General features: G+C 35.2%; 4 protein-coding genes and 1 long non-coding RNA gene across 11 annotated transcripts; 4 read left to right on the forward strand and 1 right to left on the reverse strand.

Annotated features, from left to right (window-relative positions):
* Positions 1-1,710: 1,710 nt before the first annotated feature.
* LOC142520837 (uncharacterized) lies at positions 1,711-2,363 on the forward strand. Its single transcript, XR_012814005.1, has 2 exons — positions 1,711-1,750; positions 1,981-2,363. It is a non-coding gene; the product is annotated as an uncharacterized LOC142520837 (long non-coding RNA).
* Positions 2,364-4,595: 2,232 nt separating this feature from the next.
* On the forward strand, positions 4,596-17,581 carry LOC142520503 (uncharacterized). Of its 4 annotated transcripts, none has more exons than XM_075623501.1 (5): positions 4,596-4,654; positions 15,759-15,883; positions 16,471-16,559; positions 16,646-16,743; positions 17,165-17,553. In XM_075623501.1, the coding sequence occupies exons 2-5, from the start codon at positions 15,874-15,876 to the stop codon at positions 17,274-17,276; spliced, it is 309 nt and encodes a 102-aa protein (XP_075479616.1). In that variant the 5' UTR covers positions 4,596-4,654; positions 15,759-15,873; the 3' UTR covers positions 17,277-17,553. The 4 variants fall into 4 exon arrangements, with proteins under 4 accessions (XP_075479616.1, XP_075479617.1, XP_075479618.1 ...); XM_075623502.1 differs by lacking the exon at positions 4,596-4,654 and adding an exon at positions 14,923-15,220; XM_075623503.1 differs by lacking the exon at positions 4,596-4,654 and having other exon boundaries at positions 15,251-15,883; positions 16,646-16,719; positions 17,165-17,581.
* LOC142520502 (uncharacterized) lies at positions 4,677-14,081 on the reverse strand. Of its 4 annotated transcripts, XM_075623498.1 has the most exons (4): positions 9,982-14,081; positions 8,243-9,695; positions 7,573-7,697; positions 4,677-6,965 (listed from the first exon to the last, which is right to left on the reverse strand). In XM_075623498.1, exon 1 carries the CDS (start codon positions 13,854-13,856, stop codon positions 12,177-12,179), a length of 1,680 nt encoding a protein of 559 aa, XP_075479613.1. In that variant the 5' UTR covers positions 13,857-14,081; the 3' UTR covers positions 4,677-6,965; positions 7,573-7,697; positions 8,243-9,695; positions 9,982-12,176. The 4 variants fall into 4 exon arrangements, with proteins under 4 accessions (XP_075479613.1, XP_075479612.1, XP_075479614.1 ...); XM_075623497.1 differs by lacking the exons at positions 4,677-6,965; positions 7,573-7,697 and having other exon boundaries at positions 7,984-9,695; positions 9,982-10,467; positions 10,575-14,081; XM_075623499.1 differs by lacking the exons at positions 4,677-6,965; positions 7,573-7,697 and adding an exon at positions 9,777-9,878 and having other exon boundaries at positions 7,984-9,695.
* A 649-nt stretch (positions 17,582-18,230) lies between the features above and the next one.
* On the forward strand, positions 18,231-19,768 carry LOC142521101 (photosynthetic NDH subunit of subcomplex B 3, chloroplastic). The gene is made up of 6 exons (XM_075624292.1): positions 18,231-18,505; positions 18,596-18,706; positions 18,876-18,932; positions 19,237-19,299; positions 19,383-19,445; positions 19,540-19,768. Exons 1-6 carry the CDS (start codon positions 18,302-18,304, stop codon positions 19,612-19,614), a joined length of 573 nt encoding a protein of 190 aa, XP_075480407.1. The 5' UTR covers positions 18,231-18,301; the 3' UTR covers positions 19,615-19,768.
* A 146-nt stretch (positions 19,769-19,914) lies between these two features.
* Positions 19,915-21,861, forward strand: LOC142521100 (protein JINGUBANG-like). Its single transcript, XM_075624291.1, has one exon. The coding sequence runs from the start codon at positions 20,472-20,474 to the stop codon at positions 21,807-21,809; it is 1,338 nt and encodes a 445-aa protein (XP_075480406.1). The 5' UTR covers positions 19,915-20,471; the 3' UTR covers positions 21,810-21,861.
* Positions 21,862-23,300: the final 1,439 nt, after the last annotated feature.

Below are 23,300 nucleotides of genomic sequence, written 5' to 3' on the forward strand. Positions count from 1 at the left end.
CTAAAATAGGCAAATTCACATTTATATATGTACCATCCAACGCACCAACACAACCCTGCAAAATAAGTTAGAAAATTATGAATAATATGTATCAGGATGTCTACTAGAAGTTATTGTACGTACAACATTATAAATGGAATTTGTAATAAGTAGTATTCATCAAATGTTGATATTATCTTGAACCATTTCCACGTCTCATCGGTGCAGGTTTCATCGACAGGGGAAGGTTTCACAAGCAGTATAGTATGTAGCTTCAGTACTGACCCCAAGACTTCATGGAAATGTGTGCTGATTGTTTGACCGCTTCGTATATAATCATGACCTATCACTCGGTTTTTTTTATGATGCGCCAAAATGGACAAAAACATAGCCACATTTTCTTCAATCCTAACATATCTAGAATGATCCAGCCCGCCGACATGAGTTAACAAGTAACATAGTTGTGCAAATGAATTTCTGTTCATCCTCAAATTAACCACACATTGAACATCTCCAGTTTCAATAATTCTTCTTAAATGGTTCATCTGAACATTCATTCTTCCCGTCATGTTGTACGAAGCTGACGATCTACGTTCTTGACGACGTTGTTCGGCGAGTATTCTCGTGCGATGTCGTGTTAACAGACAGACCATAAAAATTGTACGGATCATCAGTTGGTGTAGCAGCAGGAAAATTCTAATGTTATGACGTCTACGGTCCATTTCGCACACTTACTTACCAAATAGAAAAAATGTTAGATCAAACCAATACATAAATTAACAAATCTTACAAATATTGTTAAAAAATTAAAAATTCTGCACATCATCCTTGCGAATACAAAAACATGATACATGTTACCAAAAAAAAATTCTTGTACAACACCCAAAGAGAAAATGACAACGAATGTCTACTACAATCTAGGACGAGCCAAATTTCTTTGGATTTTTTAAACAATAAAAATTCTCGGTACGTTAGAATAATACAACAAACAAACGACAACAAAAAATTATTCTTTTCTACAATACATTCTTACTAGAAATCGAAAACAGAAAAACATAAATCGCTCAAAAATCTACTCTCAAAAGCGTAATTTAACAGATCCTACATCAATAATCACATGTAGCTTAAAAGCTGTAATTTATCGAGTTTTACCTTTGATTAACCTTCGAAGTTCTTCAGATCTGTAATAGAAATTTGGATTTCGTACTACCCTGTCGATTTCGAATTTCTTCAGCAGCGGTCAATGGCAAGAGTCGAATGAGAAGAAATTAGGAGAATGACGTAAATAAGACACATTTGCAAATTTGATTTTTTAAATTAGGGGTATTTCGGTCATTATTATTTTCTAGTGTTGTCGGATACTTTTTATCCTCATTGTATGACTGGATTTACTCCCCCACAAAAACAGTGAAAGTTGTCAAAGTAATAGTCAATCACCGGGTAATCATTTGTGCTCTAAAGTATTAAGTCATTTCTCATTTATACTCTGATTGTGTTGCTCGAAGAATAGTAATTGTTATTTGAGGTTATTTGAGAATTTAGCAGAACTGTTACTATATATTTGTGAGTAGTTTTTTTATTTCATTTTAGTGAAACATAAGTTTAGTTTGATTGTTTAGCGCTTTGTCAGTGTTTAAAAGTAGGATAAATGATAAAAGGAAGTTTACGACAGTGGTGAATATTTGTGGAAAGGAAACAAACCATATTAAAATCTTCCTGGAGAGGAAACACCCAATTCATCTGCCCACAACTGCCGCTGCATCACCCTACGGTGAATTCAAATTTTTTCCTCTTTAAATTTATTTTATTTTGAATACTGCTATAACGACGTATTATTTTTCATCTTTTATTCGTTTTTCTGTACGTGTGTTGGTGTGTTACGCCGATTTTCCTGCCAATTTTGGAGAATTGTTCTAAATTTATATTCTTACCAAAGGCCACTCAAAATTCTGACGTTTTCCTTGCCGTTTTGTAGTAAATTTTTCCTTCCTCATTGTTCAGGTTTTATGGAGCTTCGGAATTTACAAACACAGTAGTTGCAACATTTGAATATTAGTTAGAGTCTAATGTTTAGAGTTTGTTGATTATTCTATGAAAATAATATAAAATTAAACTGCCAGATGTTGAAATTAAAAATATCATGAGAATTACTTCATGATTGACGGAATTAATCAACAAAATAAATTAATTTTGATCGATTTAAGTGGTCTTATCGGCCTTAAACCTGCAATTATTGAAGACATGTGTGTAAATGTTGTATTTATGTTTCGAAACTAAGCTTAGTTGTGCATATGGCTTGAATTTATGCTGAAACATGTAGTCGTACTCTGTAGCAGTAGGAACATAGCATATTGAGTCTCTTTTCATGTTAATGCGACTTTTACGTATGGAATTTGAAGTTATGGTCCGAAGAAAACTTCTACTGCTCTGTGTTGCTTCGATTTGATGCCAATTTTTAACATCATTTGGTTGAAAAATGAAATAGATATGCTCAGATAATATGCACTCTCAAAGAAATAGAGCATACAAGATTAAAAGCGTTTTCTTGCTGACAAATTTAGGCCAGTTATATTATTTTATTTGGCATAACTATGTGATGATGAATTGTTGGACTTTGAGATGGCTTGCACTTCCAAATGGAATAACTCGATTTTGATCAAGCATGAGAATGTTATCAACTTCCTACCAATATGTGTCGAAGAGGAAAATGCTTCCGCTTTGCTTTGCATATGTGTGCTGGTATGGGTTGTTTTCGGCATTATTAATCCATTAATTTCACTAAGCGTTGACAAACTAAAATGTGCTAGAATGAGTTAACTTTCCAACAAAATTAGAAGAATGAAAATTTGATGAGTTCTGGTCAAGCTATGGGAAAAATTCTTAAGGCATGTAAACTGAAATTTTATGAGTTGTTATAGACTAAGCAATTAGGCAAAAGTTTGATATTGTTAAGGTATTTGAATTAATTTATGATATTATTGTGGATGTATCTCACTGATAAAAGTTTGATGTGAGGATCATGGAGCTTGGTGTATTACTCCATTTTGTACTTGAATCATACTGCCCTTTATCTTACGATCTAATCTCTCGCATATTGTCAACAGAGTCACTAAATCATTATCTTAAGGCTTCTTAAATATTGTTTTATTATAAACTTTACAGACAAATTTATATTTTGGTTGGTAGATTAAACTAAAATGTTTCGAGATCTATTAGAGTTCCGATCCTAAAACCTGAACTTTTATCTGGAACATTTGCATCTTTACTGATCTGACATATTTGAATCTTTGCTGCATATGTATTTAAACCTTACGATTCATACATGAAAAACGCGGATGATGGAGGCAGAAATCCAATCAATAGTCTCCATAAATAGCCAATGCCGCAGGTTTTTAAAATTCTTAGTATTACAGTAATAAATTTGACATTAGCATGGATTTACAAACTTATTATTTCCATTGTTCTATCTACTTAAATTGTTGCTTTCTATTTCAACTTAAGCAAAACATAATATGTGTCTTCCGAAAATGATTTAATTCTACCACTATTGCTAGAATTTTTATTGTTCATCTTTGTGAAATAATCTAATTACAATATTTTTGTTTTTTTGGCAAATAAAATGAGTTTTTCAATTTCTACTCTATTTTTCATGTATTTAGCGAAATCCTTGCAATAGTTTACATTTTGTTATGTCATGTCAATTTTTTATAACACGCTTTAATAGATTGCTCTATTTATTTTGTACATTTATGTTGTACTTGGGTATAATTCGATAAAATAAATATTTTATTAATACGGTAGAATAGAGAGGGTTTAACTTATGCTTACAATGTCTAAAGATAAATACAGTTTTAATTATTTTTGTTCAATTTATTAGCTGAATTTAGGAGACAAATTTGATGTTTTTATATTCAATAAATTTTAGTTCGACGATATTATGATATTTTTTTGGAAAATCATTTGATTATTTGTTTACTTCTTTTAGGTCGAAGTTTATCATTATTTCACATAAGATAATATTACGGCTTCAAAAGAATATTATTTTTTACTTTAGCGACGGGTTTTCATAAACCATCGCTATTTTGCCGACGGTTTGGATACGCCGTCGCTATATTGTTAAACCGTCGCCTAATAAAGTAAGCCACGGGTTATTTACCCGTCGCCATGTTCGACGAAATAATAAAGCCCGTCGCAAGATTTGGCTAAGACCGTAAACCGCCGCCAATAACGACGGCTAACACAAACCGTCGCCGATCCGCTCGGCGACGGTATTTCAACAACGTCGCTATTGGCGACGGTTTTATTCACAAACCGTTGCTTATTGCGACGGTGTAAAACCGTTGCCCATAGCGACGGTTAAAATAAAACGTCGCCGATCTACATCGGCGACGGTTTTTAAAACCGTCGCTATTGGCGACGGTATTAATCTAAAACCGTTGCTTATGGCGACGGTTTTTTCTAAAACCGTCGCAATGTGTCTTTATATATTGAGTTTAGAGAACATTTTTTTCAGCGATTTACGCGTTTTTTCTCTCCGGTAGTAGCAAAACTCTATCAATTTTTTCGCATTTTCGTTTTTTTTTTATTTTTTACTAACATTTTTCGTATTAATTTAGTAGATTTGCTCGTCGGTGTGATTTTCCAGTGTTACGTGGATTTGCATATCTTCGCGCACGTAAGGTTTTTAAAGCGTTTTCTTTACATAGACAGTATGTTATATAAATTGGAATGACTATATATATATATATATTACTGATTTAATTGTAGACACGATAGTTTCAGCAAAATTTAATTTAGATTGTATTTTGTTGAAGTTAAATATTTTAAATTTATAATAACAAATTTATTGGTTTGTTTGATAATGATTTTTAATTTATATTAGTTACCGAGGCACACGCGTTGCGTGTGTCATGAATATATTGAGTTAATAAATTAAGCATTCATGATATTACAATAGCATGACATTGAAAAACATTTCGTACTTGAATCATGAAAGACAATGAATTCCAAAGTTTACGTAAATCCGCCAAACTCAATTTGTTAACTTATATGATATATGTTTGATCATAAAAAATAATATTTTTTTGCAGCCGCAATATAATCTCAATTGAAATAATGATAAACTTCAACGTAAAAGAAATAAACAAATAGTCAAATAATTTTTAAAAAATTATCATAATATTATCGAACTAAAATTTATTGAATATAAAAACATCAAATTTGTTTCCTGAATTCAGTTAATAAATTGAACAAAAACAATTAAAATTATATTTATCTTTAGGCATTGTATGCATAAGTTAAACCCTCTATGTTCTAGCATAATAATAAAATATTCATTTTATTTAATCATTCTCAAGTACAAGAGATATAGAACAATCTATTAAAACATGATATAAAAAATTGACATGACATGACATACCAATAAACCAAGAGTTGTGGGCAATGATACATGCAATGAATCGAAATATAAATAAAAAAATCTAAAAAACACGTATCTGGGCAGTACCTGAGCAGTGTGATTCAAGTACAAAATGGAGTCATACATCAAGATAGCCCGTCTCCACGATCCTCACATCATGATTTTAACAATGAGATACATCCACAATAATATCATAAATTCATTCAAATACCTTAACAATATCAAACATTTGCCTTGCTTAGTCTATAACATCTCATAAAATTTTAGTTTACATGCCTTGAGAATGTTTCCTATAACTTGATCAAAACTCACCAAATTTTCATTCTTCTAATTTTGTTGAAAAGCAAACAAATTCTATCACATTTCAGTTGTTCAACGCTTAGTGAAATTATTTGATTAACAATGCCGAAAAAAAAACAACCCATACCAGCACACATATGCAAAGTAAAGCAGAAGCATTTTCCTCTTCGACACATATTGGTAGGAAGTTGATAACATTCTCATGCTTGATCAAAATCGAGTTATTCCAATTGGAAGTGCAAGACATCTCAAAGTCCAACTCATCATCACAGTGTTATGCCAAATAAAATTATATATCTGGCCTAAATTTCTCCGCAAGAACATACTTATAATCTTGTATGCCCTATTTATATGAGAATGCATATTATCTGGGAGATTGGGTAAATATCATTCATCATTAAACCAAATTACGTGATTTCGGTGTCATTTCGATTTTGAAGATAAGACAATTCTCTACAACTTTCATTGGAATCATATTTCCAATTTTCCAGAGTACAATGCTCAGAATTTTAAAAAACAGTAAGAAATTTGCACCACCGCAAGCTTGTTTCTGATGTAGGACAAGTTTAAGTAATATGAGCATATCTCTTTCAATTTTAAACCAAATGATGTTAAAAATTGGCATCAAATCGAAGCAACACAGAGCAGTAGAAGCTTTCTTCATACCATAACTTCAAATTCCACAAGTAAATAAAAGTTGCAGTAACATGAAAAAGACCCAATATGCTCTGTTCCTACTGGTACATGTTTCAGCATAAATTCAAACCATATGCACAAATAAGCTTAGTTTCGAAACATAAATCCAACATTTACCCATATATCTTCAATAATTTCAGGTTTAAGGCCGATAAGACCACTTAAATCGATCAAAATTAAATTATTTCGTTGATTAATTCCGTCAATCATGAAGTAATGCTCCTGGTATTTTTAATTACAGCATTTGGCAGTGTAATTTTATATTCTTTTCATAGAATAATCAACAAACTCCAAACATTGTATTCTAACTAATATTCAATTGTTGCAACTATTTTTTAAATTTGAGGCTACATAAAACCTGAACACTGAGGAAGGAAGAATTTCATAAACGTACCTGTTTCAACTGACGTTCTTCGTAATGTTGCACTAAATCTGCAACTCACAATAGAAAAAACACAATCAATAATATTTCAACCAATCATCTAGAAATTTAGTGCAATGAATTACAGAGGAAACACTCCTTTTTCGGGCAGCACTAGTCTTGCCCCTTTGTTCCCACCAAATGCTCCACCTGCATGTTTGAGAACAACAAATATAAGTCGTGATATACAACTAATAGGCCAATCACAAGCTAGAGATTCTACTTTTACACATTTGAATGGTCTTCTTTCGCATGAAGTTATTCATTTCGAATACCCAAACACATTAGCGTGCAACTTCTACTCACGAATGTTTACCATGAGTCTCAGTATTAGAAACAGCTACTGAAACATGATAATCGTTATTATAAGATTATTTACAGAAATAAACAAAGTATCCCTGTATTGGAATCTAAGTCCAAACCCAGATTATTTGACATATTTAAACTCGGATCTTTTAAGTCTCGAAACTGGATTTTCAATTGATGATGAAACAACAATCTTCTAGCCACTGACAAGAAACTTAATGAATCAAACAACAAGCTTTCTCCTTTCATAATTTGTGGTTAAAAAACCAATAATATTTACTCTTCAGCTAGTAACAATCAATCAATGACTTCATAAGATAGATGTTCAATTAACAAAAGAAACAATGGGTGTTTAAAATTTCAAGCAAACTTGTACTCCCCTGATGCACAAGAATATTTAAGATCAATCAAACATTTGACTAAACCTTAGAAGGGGAAACATTCACAGTACCTGCACTCATTTTTAAACTCTCTCCGCAAACTTGGTGGGATAACACCCAATTTCGTCCCAATTGTTTAGGATATTTCAGGTTCAGTTCCTCTTCTTACGTGTGAGCCGAAATAATCCATGCCGTTCTAAAACATTTCGCAAAATAGTCCAGGCATTAGCTGTAACGTTATAGTAATAACAGAATATGCAACAAGAATATTTAGTGAACTAATAATCCCCAAATTCGTCAAATAAATGACTTAATATTTCATATTGTTCAGTTAATTCCTCCTCCAATTTCTCTCTTCTCCAAATTGATAGGCATTTCAAAAATCACGCTGGACATTACAACACGTTTCATTTTATTTTATGTACCATATTTCATTGCTTTCTTAGCTTTTTTTTTTTGGGTACATGAACCACCTTAAATACTTCTCTTTAAATAGCATTTCAATACCTAATTCATTTTAATCACGAAAGCAACCAAATTTCACGAGGCCTGAAGGTTTGGGTTTGCGATTGTCATGGTGGTGCAAATGGTTGTGATGTATCTCATTATTCTGTATTTGGGTCGAAAATCTCGAGGGCAAAAATCAAATTCGAGAGGATGGGAAAAAAAAGATTTTTTGTGATGAAGCAGACTTAACTCCAGAAGACAAAAACCAAATGCGTGAGGAAAAACTTATCATACCTCTAAGTGAAGTTCAGAGCATGCAAGCGTCTCTCTAGTTGGATGTGATGAATCACAACGAAGCTGCGACCTTGGTGGTGGGATGATCTTGGGGTTTTGTGGAGTGGAATGTAATTGGGGTTATGTCGATTTTAGGGAAAATGGGGGTGATTCCGTGAAACTAGGTCGTTTGATCGACACATTAGGGGATTATCAGGTCACGTGGTATTCACATGGCTCAAACGACAAGAAATAAGTAACTGAAAACTATTATCCCAAGCCCAACAGCTATATGTGGGGGCTTTTCTTCAATCAGACCCAGAAATCAAGTTTTTAGTGAAATTACCAATTTAGACGAGATTCAATTTTACAATTTTTTTCACTTGCCAGCGTTGATGGGTGGTCCGTAACCGGAGATCGCGTCGCCTTCATTCAACGACAGTTTCTCAATAACCGTTACAAATTAGCAGCGGTTTTGTTGAAAAATATCGTCGATAATTTAGCGACGATTTTAACTAAACCGTCGCTTATACTAGCGGCGGTTAAATGCAAACCGTCTCTAATTTAAGCGACAGTTATATGCACACCGTCGCTAATTTAAGCGACGATGTAACTTAATCGTTGCTGAATAAAAGCGACGGTTTTTAACAAAATCGTCGCTATTTTAAGCAACGGTTTTTGAAAAAACCGTCGCTATATTCAGCGACGATTTTTTCTAAAACCGTCGCTTTCTATTTTTTTTTTAAATTTCCTTAAATACGTAGTGATATAAAAATATATTTTGTCATGTCTAATTGAAAAAGATTAACAACAAAATTTGAGAAATGTAATCATATTACTAATCTTTCAATAATAATACAAGTGTGTTTGTACAAATGTCGTAAAAAAAATCAGAAAAAAACGTGGCTACGGTGATTGGGTCTCGTCGTCGTCGTCTCCATCCCCATACCCCTGCGTCGGAGGAACATAACTCTGTGATAATCTGTGGGTATGAGATGAAGAAGCAACTGCTGCCCACGGGATCGACCCCAGTGAGAAGTTCCTGGTCCAAGCAGCGTGCGACCTGATGTATGTGCAGTAGCTCCCTGTGACATACCTGCGACTAGGACTTGGACCTGCTCTTCTAGTGACGCCATGCGATCTGTCAGCATGGCGTTCTTCGCCTCTGTAGCCTGCATCCTCTCGCAAAGCTCATCGTTACGGCGTAACGATAGTCTAGTGTCTGTCGCAGGTCTGCCATCTGCTGGGACTCAGACGACTGACTGACACCGGATGACCCACCACGTCGACCCGGAGCCATCTCATCTGGATATAAGGTGCTAGCCATCGACCCACACCCGTACATCCTCCCCTTCTTCTCCCCCCCAACCACATTCTTGAACATGCTGTTCACCGACTGTGGGCTGGGGACAACATGCTCTGATCCATCATCTGCGGGAGTCATCGACTCAGCCATGTAGCGCTCCATCTCCTCCTGTGATGTTGATAAAAAATGAACCAAATCGATCTTTCTTAATGTAACGTTAATGTGAATAACGAAATTTCATAAACATACATGGACCAGGCAGGATCGCGTGTCAACGAACGATCCATCGTCATGTCGATGTGTGTGAACGTATAGCTCCCATGACGTCGGATCTCTGCCATGTCGTGCTCGCTAAAATAAATTCATTAATTGTAAAACATTAACATTTATAATTAATGAGAAACACATATATATGTTAAAGTACAATTGAAAAGTAATAAACTGGAAGAAATACCAGATCCTGTCCGTGAGCGTTGTATGTCTTCGCACCTGCAATGTGCTTCGTCGTCCCTGTACCTTCACCTGCAGGCTCGCTGTTCCTGTTGGCCTTGTTCTTCGCGGCTCTGTCCTGCCAATCCTGCTGCTGCCAGACAGCAGCCCATCTGTCAGGCGTGACGGTCACTGGTCCTCCAGCCGTGAATGGTCCGGCGGTATAGGGCGGCAGTGGTACGTAACCACAAGTCCCGTACGTGAGCATCAATGTCAGCAGGCCATGTATACCTCGTCTGCAATATTTTTTATTTAAGTTAACCTTTTAATAAAAATTGAAATATTTTATTTTAAAAATTAATTGTTTTAATAAAGACTTACACATAACTGCTTCCAGTACCACTGCCACTGCTCAGGTGTCACATACCTCCACGACCAGCCGGGATAACATGTCCGCAGTGAGAACTGAGCCGATACGTATCTCGAGACACGACTATTATGTGGGAAAAATCTATAACTAGGAAAACATGTCGTTGTAATCTTTTTTCTAAAAGTATTCAATAATTAGAACGAAATATTTTCAAACAATTACTTTAAGTTTTAAAAAAAACTACTTACATCCCATCCCTGATGGTGAGCTCAATCTTGTCATCAGGCGGTGGAGGAGGCGGGGAATCATCGCGATGTCCATACATAGTGTGTAAACTTCAAACCCAAAAATTTTGTTAATATAAAGATTTCAGATAATGAATAAAAGTTTTGAACATGCAATACACAGTATTAAACATTTGGTACACGGAAATTTATATTAATCGTTGTGAAACAAACCTAGTCACTCTGATGACATTGTCGTTCGTCATCGTCGGTTGGAACAGATTTGTCTCTTTCGCTATCAATGGAGTGTACATCCATTTCAATGTCATATACAACATCGACATCGACAAGATTTTGCGATGCTAACAGAAATTGAGTTTCAACAACATGTGTTTCACTGTCATTGTTCTGAAAAGCATTCGTGATATCCTCGGGTGAAGTAACAGGTGCGGTGACATCAGATGCATAAGCTCTTTGATGCAAACTGCTCACATACATCCATTCTGAAACAACTCTTCTTGTCGTAGGATATCTCAAATAGACCACTTGTGACGCTTGTGTCGCAAAGACAAATGGCTCTCATGAACCTAAACTTCTTTTACAATTAACATATACAATCTTGTACTTACTGTGTACGCACGTGTCTGAACGAGGATTGATATCAAACCAAGAACATCTGAATAGTATTGTTTGCTTTAGTGGGAGACCAGAATACTCAACTTCTATTACTTCTTGTACTTGTCCATAATACTCTGTACACTCTCCACGTTTGTACTGACCGCTAACTTGAATGTCTGAGTTGTTTGTTGCTTTATAAGTTGTATCATTAACTGTGTGGAAGTTGAAGCTATTGACATTATATCATCGATACGTATTGACCTTTTGAAATGGACCTGCTGCAACCTGTTTTATCATTGGAGACATAGATTCTGCGCTATGCAATTCAGCCTACATTGATAAATATATTACGAGAAAAAAATTAAGGTTTCACTTATCGAGTTATTGTCCACAAACTTAAATAGTTAGAAAATATTTACTTACGTAATTCTTGAACCACCCAAATAAATTGTTATGCAACAATGAGTCAAGATCAGAGTCGTTTAAGTGTGGATTCTCTCTGTGCAAGTAGTCTTCGTACATTCTGTTCATAAAACTTGTAATTAGTTTAATCGATAAGTTTATTAACATTTTAATTGAAATAATTACCTGACAAATGGCGTGATTTCCTCGCAATTCAGTAAAATAATTACCTGACAAATGTAGATTTTCATCTGCCCCAGTTGCTTCATCAACTAATTGCCAAGTGAGCCCCGAACCTGGTTCAACTTCATTTTCTTCCCCACCATCCACAATCCAACCTTGTGCATTTGAAGCATCTTTTTCAAGAAGGACGTCGACATTCATTTCTTTCTCTCTTTTTTGCTTGTTTAACAATCTAGCATTAAATTGGACAAATACTAGATTGTTCAACCTATGGACATCCAACCTATTTCTCTTCTTTGTATGAATCTAAAAAAAACCGAAAATGTAATTAGTATAGTTAGGAATATGAACATACACTTTAAAAATCAATAATTTATTTTAATTAAAGTTTATACTTACTCCTTCAAATGCACTCCAATTTCTTTAACACCCAGATGAACTTGTAGTTGATGAAAGAATCCTCAATGCCACTCTTAGCAAGTTGAGTGTGTGAGCACCGTAGGTACTCCACCATGTACATGGATCAAATGTATCATCATTTTTTTCACATGCTTTTGCAGCCAATGCTTTCCCAAATAACCCAGTCTCATCTCTATATTTTGCAAATTCCTTGTTAATAATTGTATCTTGCAGTTCAAACTCATCGGCATGCAAAACTTCCATGCATTCAAAAATCCCTGTCGCGATCTCTCCATAAAGAGCAATAGAACTATCTTTGTAGTATAAGTAGGGATTCAACAAAAAGGCCGTGGTATGCAATGATGTATCAAGTCTATCCTTCATTTTTGACTCAAGAATCACTATGATAGGCTGATAATTTGATTCGACATTATTAAGGGCCACCTTGATATCTTCTTTAGCTCGAAGAAACTCCCCATATAGAAACCCCATGGATGGCTTTCTATCTCCGTCAACCAATCGGAGAACTCTTACCAAAGGAGCAAATATTTTCAAACAAAGTGTCACACCATTCCAAAAACTCATGCTCATCAGAGTAGAGTAAGCCAATTTCCCTTTGTTTGTCTTTGACCATTTACAGTTCTCCCACATATCACTTGTAAACATGGCCCTTAAACTAGATTTTTTCTCAATCAAACTTTGCAATGTGAGGAAATTTGATTCAAAGCTGGTAACTCCTGGCCGGACTATGTCTCTTTTCTTCGTAAAACTTATCATCAATGACAAAGTCTTATGGTGAGCATAAATGAAAATGGTAAAAGACTTGGCTTGGTCGATAATCTTTTTAAATCTTGGAAGCTTGCCAATACTTTCAAACATGAGATTAACAGTATGAGTTGCACACGAAGTCCAAAAAATCCCAGGCTGCTTTTCTTTCATCAATTTAACCGCAGTCATATTGTTGGTGGCATTGTCTGTTACAATTTGAACAACATTATGAGCTCCTACTTGTTCCACACACTTGTCAACATACTCAAAAATAAGTCCAGCTGTATGTGCCTCGTTTGAAGACTCCTTAGACTCTAAAAATACTGTACCCTCCTTGCAATTAACACACAAATTTAAAATGCTTCTTCTTTTTTCGTGCTTCTTCAACAGTTGCTTTGTTCTTTCAACTTCAGCTTTCAAAAGTGGCTCTTTAAGTTGATATTGAGTTGGAGGCTTGAACCCTGGCCCAAATTGACCCACTGCCTCCATTAGTTGCTTGAAACTATCAATATCAAGATCATTGAATGAGATTCCATTTTCATAAGCCCATCTCCCAACATATTGTTGAACTTGTTGAGTTCTCTCTTTGAAAAGAGCCTCATTTATATTTTTTTGGCGAAGCACTTTACTCCCACTTGAACTTACATTTTCTGGAGTAATCATCGATGCATATCTATCCATGGGGCCAAGTTGATGAGGCTTTTTAATTCCATCTATCCCTTCAATTTCAGCATCTTCTTCTTCGTCTAGAGAAATATTCACCTCCGCTCTACAACTTTGTTCTTCCAGTATTTTGTTTTTCTTTTTGTTCCTCCCTTCTAAAATAGCATGTTTGCACTTATTACGATCTTCTTGAGATGCGATTCGACACCCAGATACATTTCCAGGTATATTTCCTATGTGCTCCTTGATTCTATACACTCCACCAGACATCATTTTCCTACACACATTTAACTTTGTCGAGGTTCTTAGGATCAATCAACATACCAATCTCCCATCCGATGTCATTCGACTTTCTCTTAAGAATCCCAGATTCAGGCTGAGTGACGGATGCAGTCGACGATGGATTGTTTGCCATTGTCACCATCCAAACCTTGCTGAATACGAAACAATTAAACATTTTCAGCAACAAACTTGCACCAAATATGATATGTAACAGCAATAAACCATGTTCCATATACAACAAAATTTTCAAAGAATGGACAGCTAACTTTTGTCACCACACAAACAAATGAAAGTACCAGAAAGCTCAAACAATGCACTGCCCCACTGCCACAGCTCAAACAACATAATTTTTAAAGAAAAAGAATCACCATGTTCCAATAAAAAACTCAAAACTAGTGTAAGAAAGTTAATACAAAACTCAAAACTGAAAACTCAAAAGACCTAATTTTTGTCCATATTTATAAAAAACTAAAAAAGAAAACTTTGGCCAATAATCAGGAGAAAAAATATATCATATATGCAAGAAAGTGAGAAGGAAGAATAACGAGCCTCTGGAACGAGGAGTCCTGGACCGAGAAGGATTTTCTGGAACGAGTGGTAGTCTGGCCGAGAAAGAGCCCTGGAAAATAACGAGAGAAAGAAACGCAGACAAATTAATGAAGCAGACCGCCCAAATTTTATTTTTTTAATGGGCTTCTAGCGGATCATTACATTTTTTAAGCTCGAGTTTTTTTTTTTAACAATTCAGGCCCACCTAGGCGGCCAGCCTCCGCCTAGGCGCCCCCAGGCCCGCCTAGGCACGCCCAGGCCCGCCTAGCGCCTGGGCTGGCCGCCTAGCACCTTATCGGTGCGGCTGGCCTCCGCCTAGCGCCTAGGCGGCTGCCTAGGCCGAATTTTAGAACATTGACATTTAAATTGATATAAGTTTATAAATATCAAAGTTTTAATGTTACCACCCGCTACGACGGGTCAACCCATCAACGCTTGCAAGTGAAAAAATTGGAAAATTTGAATCTTGTCTAAATTGGTAATTTCACTAAAAACTTGATTTCTTGAGCCTGATTGAAGAAAAGCCCCCAAATATACCTGTTGGGCTTGGGATAATAGTTTCCAGTTGCTTCTTTCTTGTCGTTTGACCCACGTGAATATCACGTGATCTGATAATCCCCAAATGTGTCGATCAAATAACCTAATTTCACGGAAATCAGCTCCCATTTCCCCTAAAATCGACAGAACCTGAATTTCATTCCACTCGACTGAGCGCTAAGATCAGCCTACCACCAAGGTCGCAGCTTCGTTGTGATTCATCGGTCCAACGAAGAGAGACGCTTGCATGCTCTGAATTTCACTTAGAGGTATGATAAGTTTTTCCTCTCGCGTTTGGTTTTGTCTGAGTTACTCTGTTTCGTCACAAAAAATCCTTTTTTTCCCTTCCTCTCGAATTTGATTTTTTCCCTCGTGATTTTCGACCAAAATACAGAATAATGAGCTACATCACAACCATTTGCGCCACCATGGCAATCGCAAACCCAAACCTTCAGGCCTCTTGAAATTTGGTTGCTTTCGTGATTAAAATGAATTAGGTATTGAAATGTTAATTATAAAGAAGTAAATAAGGTGGTTCATGTACACAAAAAAAGAAGCTAAGAAAGCACGGAAATATGATACATAAAATAAACTGAAATGTGCCGTAATGTCCGAAGTGATCTTCGAAATGCCTATCAATTTGGAGAAGAGAGAAATTGGAGGAGGAATGAACTGAATAATATGAAATATTAAGTCATTTATTTGACCAATTTGGGGATTATTAGTTCACTTGATATTCCTGTTGCATATTCTGTTTTTATTATAACGTTACAGCTAATGCCTGGACTATTTTGCGAAAAATTTTAGAACGGCAGGGATTATTTCGCCTCACACGTAAGAATAGGAACTGAACCAGAAATATCCTAAACAATTGGGACGAAGTTGGGTGTTATCCCACCAAGCTTGCGGAGAGAGTTGAAAAATGAGTGCAGGTACTCCCTTCTAAGGTTTAGTCAAATGTTTGATATTAAATGTTCTTGTACATTAAGGGAGTACATGTTTGCTTCAAATTTTAAACACCCATTGTTTCATTTGTAATTGGCCATCTATCTTATGAAGTCATTGATTGATTGTTATTAGCTGAAGAGTAAATATTATTGGTTTTTAACCACAAATTATGAAAGGAGAAAGCTTCTTGTTTGATTCATTAAGTTTCTTTTCCGTGGCTGGAAGATTGTTGTTACATTATCAATTGAAATTCCAGTGTCGAGACTTAAAAGATTTGAGTTTAAATATGTCAAATAATCTGGGTTTGGACTTAGATTTCAATGTAGGGATACTTTGTTTATTTCTTTAACTAATCTTCTAATAACGCCCATCATGTTTCTGTATCCGTTTCTAATAATGAGACTCATGGTAACATTCGTGAGTAGAAGTTGCAGGTCAATGTGTTGGGGTATTCGAAATGAATAACTTCATTCGAAAAAACTATTCAAATGTTTGAAAGTAGAATATCTAGCTTGTGCTTCGCCTGTTTGTTGTATATCACAACTTGTATTTGTTGTTCTCAAACATGCAGGGGGAGCATTTGGTGGGAACAGAGGGGCAAGACCTGTGCCGCCCGAAAAAGGAGTTTTCCCTTTGGATCATATGTTGCTATGTGACCTGGTATGATTAAGATGTATACATTTAGACTTGCAGGCGTTGGGTGGCTGCTTTATGTATGCTCATTTGACACATTTCTTTTGTTGTAGGAGAAAAAAGACTACATCAAATGTCTGAAGTCTTCAGGCCACAAATCTGAAAACTGCAGAAACTTCTCTAAGAGGTACTTGGAATGTCGCATGGAAAAGTAAGTGCATTATGTTATTTTGGTTTTTAAAGACTCGGTATTTTGATTACAAGCAACTGACGATGAGATAACTGAACCTTACCCTTAGCAATTCAAGCTGTAAGTCACATATGGAATTCCCTCTGGTCAACTTATTGAAGTTTTACTTGTAGTCAAGTTTTTTATGACTGGGGATTGGCATTCGAGGTCAACATGCTGTGGGATTTGAATTGGCGCAAATCTCAGTTTGATATCCAACTTCAATTATTTTCCATATTTTTTTATTGTTGCATTCTTGGGTTTATGACGGGGAAAATGTATTTATATTGTGGGATTTATTCCATTAGAAGCAATCATTATGATGTTATCTAATCTCCCAAAAAAATGAGTACATGTTCATCTTCTTGAATTTTTTAAATAAACATATGGTGCTACTTTGCAGGAATTTAATGGCAAAACAAGAATTGTCAGAACTTGGATTTGGACAGAAAACATCTGAGGAATATATGTATGAAAAAAAAACTTTCTGTGAAGTTTACAGTTTGGATGACTGATATGGAGCTTTGCATCTCAACACCAGAAAAATCTTTTACGTTTTCTTAAGCTTTGTTACCCTGACAATAGGACAGATATGTTCGAGTAACAACAGATTGCTTTAACGAGAAGAAAACATATCATTGAAAGGGACATTGCGAATTCGGTTACGAAAATTGTTTCGATGGTTTAGGTTTTTTAATGCGCAGAAATGTAGCAGGGGACGATGAAATATCTTTTTTTTTTTTTTTTTAATCTTCTCGTTGATAAAAGTTCGCATCTCATCTACCAAAAATTGATTTTGTTTGTTTTTCCGTATGTTGCTGAGTATGTGGTTAGTGGTTACCATGTCAATCTTTTTTGGTCCGAAATTCTTGATTATATTCGCAAGCTAATAAAAAAATGTAACGAATATTTTTCTGAGATGTTAAATTTCGAATATATAATTTAATGTAGTTAAATATATAATTATACAATAAACATCACAACGAGCTGGAATAGCTCAGTTGGTTAGAGCGTGTGGCTGTTAACCACTTCAAGCCCTCCTTCTAGGGGTTTTTTTTTCCTTTCAGTTGCATTTTGCACTTTTAACCCAAAATTTAATAAAATTCCACTTCGAACCCACATACATATCAGTTATCATTATATTTCTCCACCTTGTGAATAATTTTCCCAAATTGAAACATAAATTAAAACCATTATCTAACAAACCAATAAATTTATTATTTGTTATCATGAATTTAAAATCTTTAACTTCAACAACATTCATCCAAATACAACTTAAATTAAATTTTGCCGAAATTATCAAATTTACATATAAATCAGTAATACATCACATCTCGTCGTTACAATTTATATAACATAATACCCCATTATAATAACACCAGAAAAACTTTAAAAAAAAAATACAAATATGTCCATGCTGCAAAAAATATGAATTAGAGACCATACCACCATACACAATGAGATAAGATGAATTAGAACCATAGATTCAACTTATGTAAACCATCACACACACACAAACACACACACACACACACAAAACATGGGATCCCTTCACCTCAACACACACACATTGTCTTCACCATCACTTCCTAGTATCAACAGCCTTTTCAAAATACTAAATCCCCCCAACCACCTCAGCTTCACCGCTCTAAAAAGATTCCGAATTCGAGCCGACGCCGAATCCGGAATCACTCCCCTTGATGACCAAGAAGCCAGCCCGGGTATCAGCTTAGCATTTGTCAGCGTAAGTTATAATATGTAATAACCAAATTTTATATTAATTATTATTACAGGTTTGATTGATTTATTTCTTGGAAAACCTTTTTTTTGGTAGTCTGTTTTGCTTCCTGACGGGTCTCTGGATGTGCATTATCGGACAGCTTCTGGTGGGCAGAAGCTAAGGGACATCATGCTGGATAACAACATTGATTTGTACGGACCATATGTATGTAGAGCCCTTTTTGGTAATTTGTCTTTTATTCAATAATAATAATAATAATAATAATTTTACTGTATAGTTTTAATGCTTTAATAAATAAATATGATAATTATTTGGTGAATTGAACTCTTATCTTATAGACTTTTGTTTCATTATTAATGTTAATTAATTACAGGCTAGGCCATTGTTGAATTGTGCTGGAGGAGGAACCTGTGCCTCCTGCATGGTTGAGGTAATTAATGTTAGACTAATTAATTTTAGAGTAGGTTTTTTGTGAGACGACCTCACAAATCTTTATATTTGAGACGGTAGTGTAAAAATTAATACTTTTTCATGGATGACACGAGTAAAAGATCCGTCTCACAAAATACGACCCATCAGACCGTCTCATTCAAGTTTTTGTCTCTTACGATATTTAAAATTCGATTCGATCGATAACCAAAACAAATAAATTATACTCACACTACTTGTTTTTTGTTCTCAAATAAGAATTTTTTTTTAAAAATTCAAAATAAATAAGATTCTTTTGACAGTAGGTAGTCGAGGGAAGAGAGCTATTGAGCCCTCGGACAGGAAAAGAGAAAGAAAAGCTTAAAAAGGTATTTCACTAGAAATTCAGGGTTCAATGTGCGATTATCGAACTTCTTACTACTAATGACCAAGTTCGCATTTTGCTTCGTAGAAACCAAAGAATTGGAGACTTGCTTGCCAGACCACGGTCGGAGGATCAGATTCCAGAGGGCTGGTTCGTCATTTCACTTCTCGAAACTTATAATTAATTAATCATTTAATAATAATTTAATTTCAAAAAAGATTTATTTTTTTTAATGTAAATACAGGTGGTCATCCAACAACTTCCTGAGTGGAAATCTCATGAATGGAGTTACCGTGGTGAAGAAATTATGGATACATGAAATTTATATTTACTTTTTAAAATATTGTTTTAATGAACTACCGTAAAATATTTAATCTAAAGAAGAAAATCTAGCAATATTTTATTCATGCGAGTTGGCCTGTCACGATAAATTGTTGGCAATTTTATTCAAGCATTATGGTTAGATCGTTTTACCAAGCAGCGACTAATTATTGCACCTACCTAGCAATCTTCCTCCCAATAATTGCACTCCTTGCAATCAATGGGAATCGAACACGTGATCTTGGCTCTCATACCAATTGTAAGATCGAGTGCTTAACGCTTTACCAAAAGATATATCTAGTGGTAATGGTGCAACTCAAATTTTTTAAACCGCAAAACAGCTCAAACATCATGATTCGATCGTTCTACTAAGCAGAGGATAATTATTGCACATAACAACTAGCGAACCATTTCAACACACACATATAAATATATATATAGATACAGTTTTTATGTTATATATTCCCATTTAAAAGAATTAATGGAGGAAAAGAGGTTGATCAAATCATAACTCCACTTGAAATAATGTGAAACCTTCAATCACCAACCTTACTATAATACCAATAATTATTGATCATATATATATATATATATATGTATATTATTTTGGACCACTCTCTCTTGTTATTAATTATTAATTTGTAGTTGCAGAGCTGACAACTGAGTGTGCCCATAAATGTAAGAAGGAAGCAATAAGGTTGATAGTCTTTTTCGATGTACAGCTCTACTGATAGCTTAAATTCTGACATTTAATATTAAAACTGTATTATGTGATCTTCCAACTTGTATTTTTTTGTCAAAAATTTAAAATATAATGCCTTTCTCGTTTCATCAACCATTTTCAACTCAAGATCCATGGAGTTTACAGATGAAAAGAGTCCCTGTAAGTTAAAAATTCATGAAGCAAGAAGAAGCGTAAATCTGCCTAGAAGATTATCGGTTTTGCATGACGACGACGAAGGCGATCCTCAGCCTGTGTCAGCAAGAACTTCTTGTGCTTCCGCGGCATCCTTCAGGCTTTGGCCGACGAGTCCTGAAACACAATGGACTCGGTCTCCGATGAATGCTTCCCCGTCTCCACCGCTTCTGTACCATTGCTTAGCATCACTGCATCGCAGTGAAGGTAACATCTACTCTGTGTATGTAACAAAAGATTTCATCTTTACTGGATCTGGTAGCTGCAGAATCCATGTCTGGAAGCTGCTTGATTGCTCAGAAGTGGGGTATATCAAGGCTTCGAGCGGCGATATTCGAGCCATTTCAGGGTGGGGTAGGTTTCTTTTCACCTCGCACGGTGACTGCAGAATTCGAGCGTGGGATGTGCCGTCTGCGGAAAACTTTCGGTCGAAGAAGATCGCTACCTTGCCCGGAAGATATTTCTTCAAATTTCCAAAGAAAAGCGGTCATCAACACAAGAACCCTATTTCATGTCTTGCATACAGCAACATGGAGAGGCTTTTGTTCACAGGTTCTTGGGATCGAACGGTTAAAGTATGGCAAATCACGGAGAGACGATGCATCGATTCGTTTATCGCGCATGACGGCCCAGTGAACGCAATTGTGATCAACCAAGAAGATGGCTGTGTTTTCACCTGTTCCTCCGATGGAACAGTGAAGATCTGGAGAAGGGTTTCCGGGGAAAGCTCACATATTCTCACAATGAAGCTCAAGTTCCAGCCTTCTCCTGTCAACGCCTTAGCCTTGAGCATGTCCCACGCAAACTGTTTCCTCTACTCCGGCTCGTCTGATGGGCTGATAAATTTCTGGGAGAAGGAAAGAATCTCCGGAAGATACAATCACTTGGGATTCTTGCAAGGCCATCATTTTGCAGTTCTGTGTTTAGTAACAATCGAGGATCTGATCCTCAGTGGTTCCGAGGACGCAACGATACGAATTTGGAAGCGTGAAGATGGGAACTCGTTGCATTCATGTGTTGCGGTGGTAGACGGGCATCATGGACCAGTGAAGTGCTTGGCTGCTGCCATGGAAGGCGATGAGATTGGCAGAGATTTGCTGGTATACAGTGGTAGCTTGGACCAAACTCTGAAAGTGTGGCGAGTAAAAGTGCATCATCCTGGGGAGAAAATAAAGTTGGATAGATCAGAAGGGAATGATCAGTACTTGGAATGTAAAATGAGCCCTGTTCTGTCGCCTTCCTGGGTAGAGAAGAAGATTTCGGGTGGCGATTTCTGAGTGGGGGACCAAAATTTTCATATTTTGTCTGTTATTCTTAAAAAACATACGTAAATTCACGTCACAGCTTTAATATATCATCAAATACACATCGTTACATTTCACAAAATTAATCCGTGAAATCATATATATCACATTAGTTTTTGTGTCGTACCGTATTGAAATCATGTCTAAAGTATTTGTCCGAATAGATATTTTAAGCTTCCCATGTCGAATTTATTAAGAACTAACTATGGATAGCCCATAAATAGAACCGTAACATTAGAACCAATTAACGACGGATATGTGCAAAAATTAAAAAAGTTAGGCTTGTGGCCTGATTGAGCTAGTATTGTATTTATCTTAGATGGTTATAATAAGAGTTTTTGTGATATAATAACATTCAGCGAAAAAATTTTGTGAGATATCTCACGAGTTAATTTTGTGTCTTCTCAAATCGATTCAGGAAAAAGCAATAGTACTTTAGAATCTATATATGAAGGTGGATTAGGGGGAAATTCAAACAGCAAACCGACGACAACAGTCCGAGACTGTTCTAAACTGTATAACTAATTCTACATCTAAAACCGTTATTATTTTTTAAAAATATAACCGACCGCATATGTTTGAATTTCCCCTTAATCCACCATTCGACCCTATCATCCTAAACCCCACTTAATATCCAACACATATGTCCAAACTTAAATTAATTAGTTTACCGGAAAGAAAAGAATATTTATTATTATTTCCTTTTTTTACATCCTTAAATACGTTTTATTCATTCAACGGAACAAAATCTTACTATATTTGATGTTCTAAACCGTGCTACATTTTGTTCAGATAAGCTCCGTTTACATAAATTATTAAAAATTAAACTGTGGCTCTGATGTTGGTTCTATTGGTGTACCCCTTGTTCCATAGCTCTTCTAATATTTGTAAGTTTGAAATGAGAAGTTACTATTGTCCATCAAAATAGCCCAGAAATTTATGGATGTTCACTAGAAGATTTATTTTTCACAAGAACTTTGTTATTTAACTTAAATATCAATTACACATGGAAGACAAATTTAACCCAACATGGTATCCTCTATAGAAAACTTTAAAAATGTATTTTGATAATAATTTGTTTATTTTATGTTGAAATGCTTACTTTAAAATTCAAAAATATATATAAAGATAAAATATAATTTATTAGGATATGATTATTGTAGATACATATTTTTATGATTTTTTTATAAAATAAAAATAGAATGCTATTTAATTTGAGAAAGAGAATATTTTGTTTATTAAAAAACACATCACAATATCAAATTTAGATACTAGAAGTCTCTTATTTATAAATAACACAAAAATTTCCGTGAGACGGTTTCAGAAGTCAATTTTGTGAAACGTATATTCTATATGAGCCACCCACGAAAATGTATTACTTTTTATGTCAAATATATTATTTTTTATCGTAAATATGGATATGATTGATCCGTCTCGCGAATAAAAATCCGTGAGACTGTCTTA

Source organism: Primulina tabacum, chromosome 12 (genome assembly GCF_025594145.1).
Source record: "Primulina tabacum isolate GXHZ01 chromosome 12, ASM2559414v2, whole genome shotgun sequence".
In the NCBI taxonomy this organism is placed as follows: Eukaryota; Viridiplantae; Streptophyta; class Magnoliopsida; order Lamiales; family Gesneriaceae; genus Primulina; species Primulina tabacum.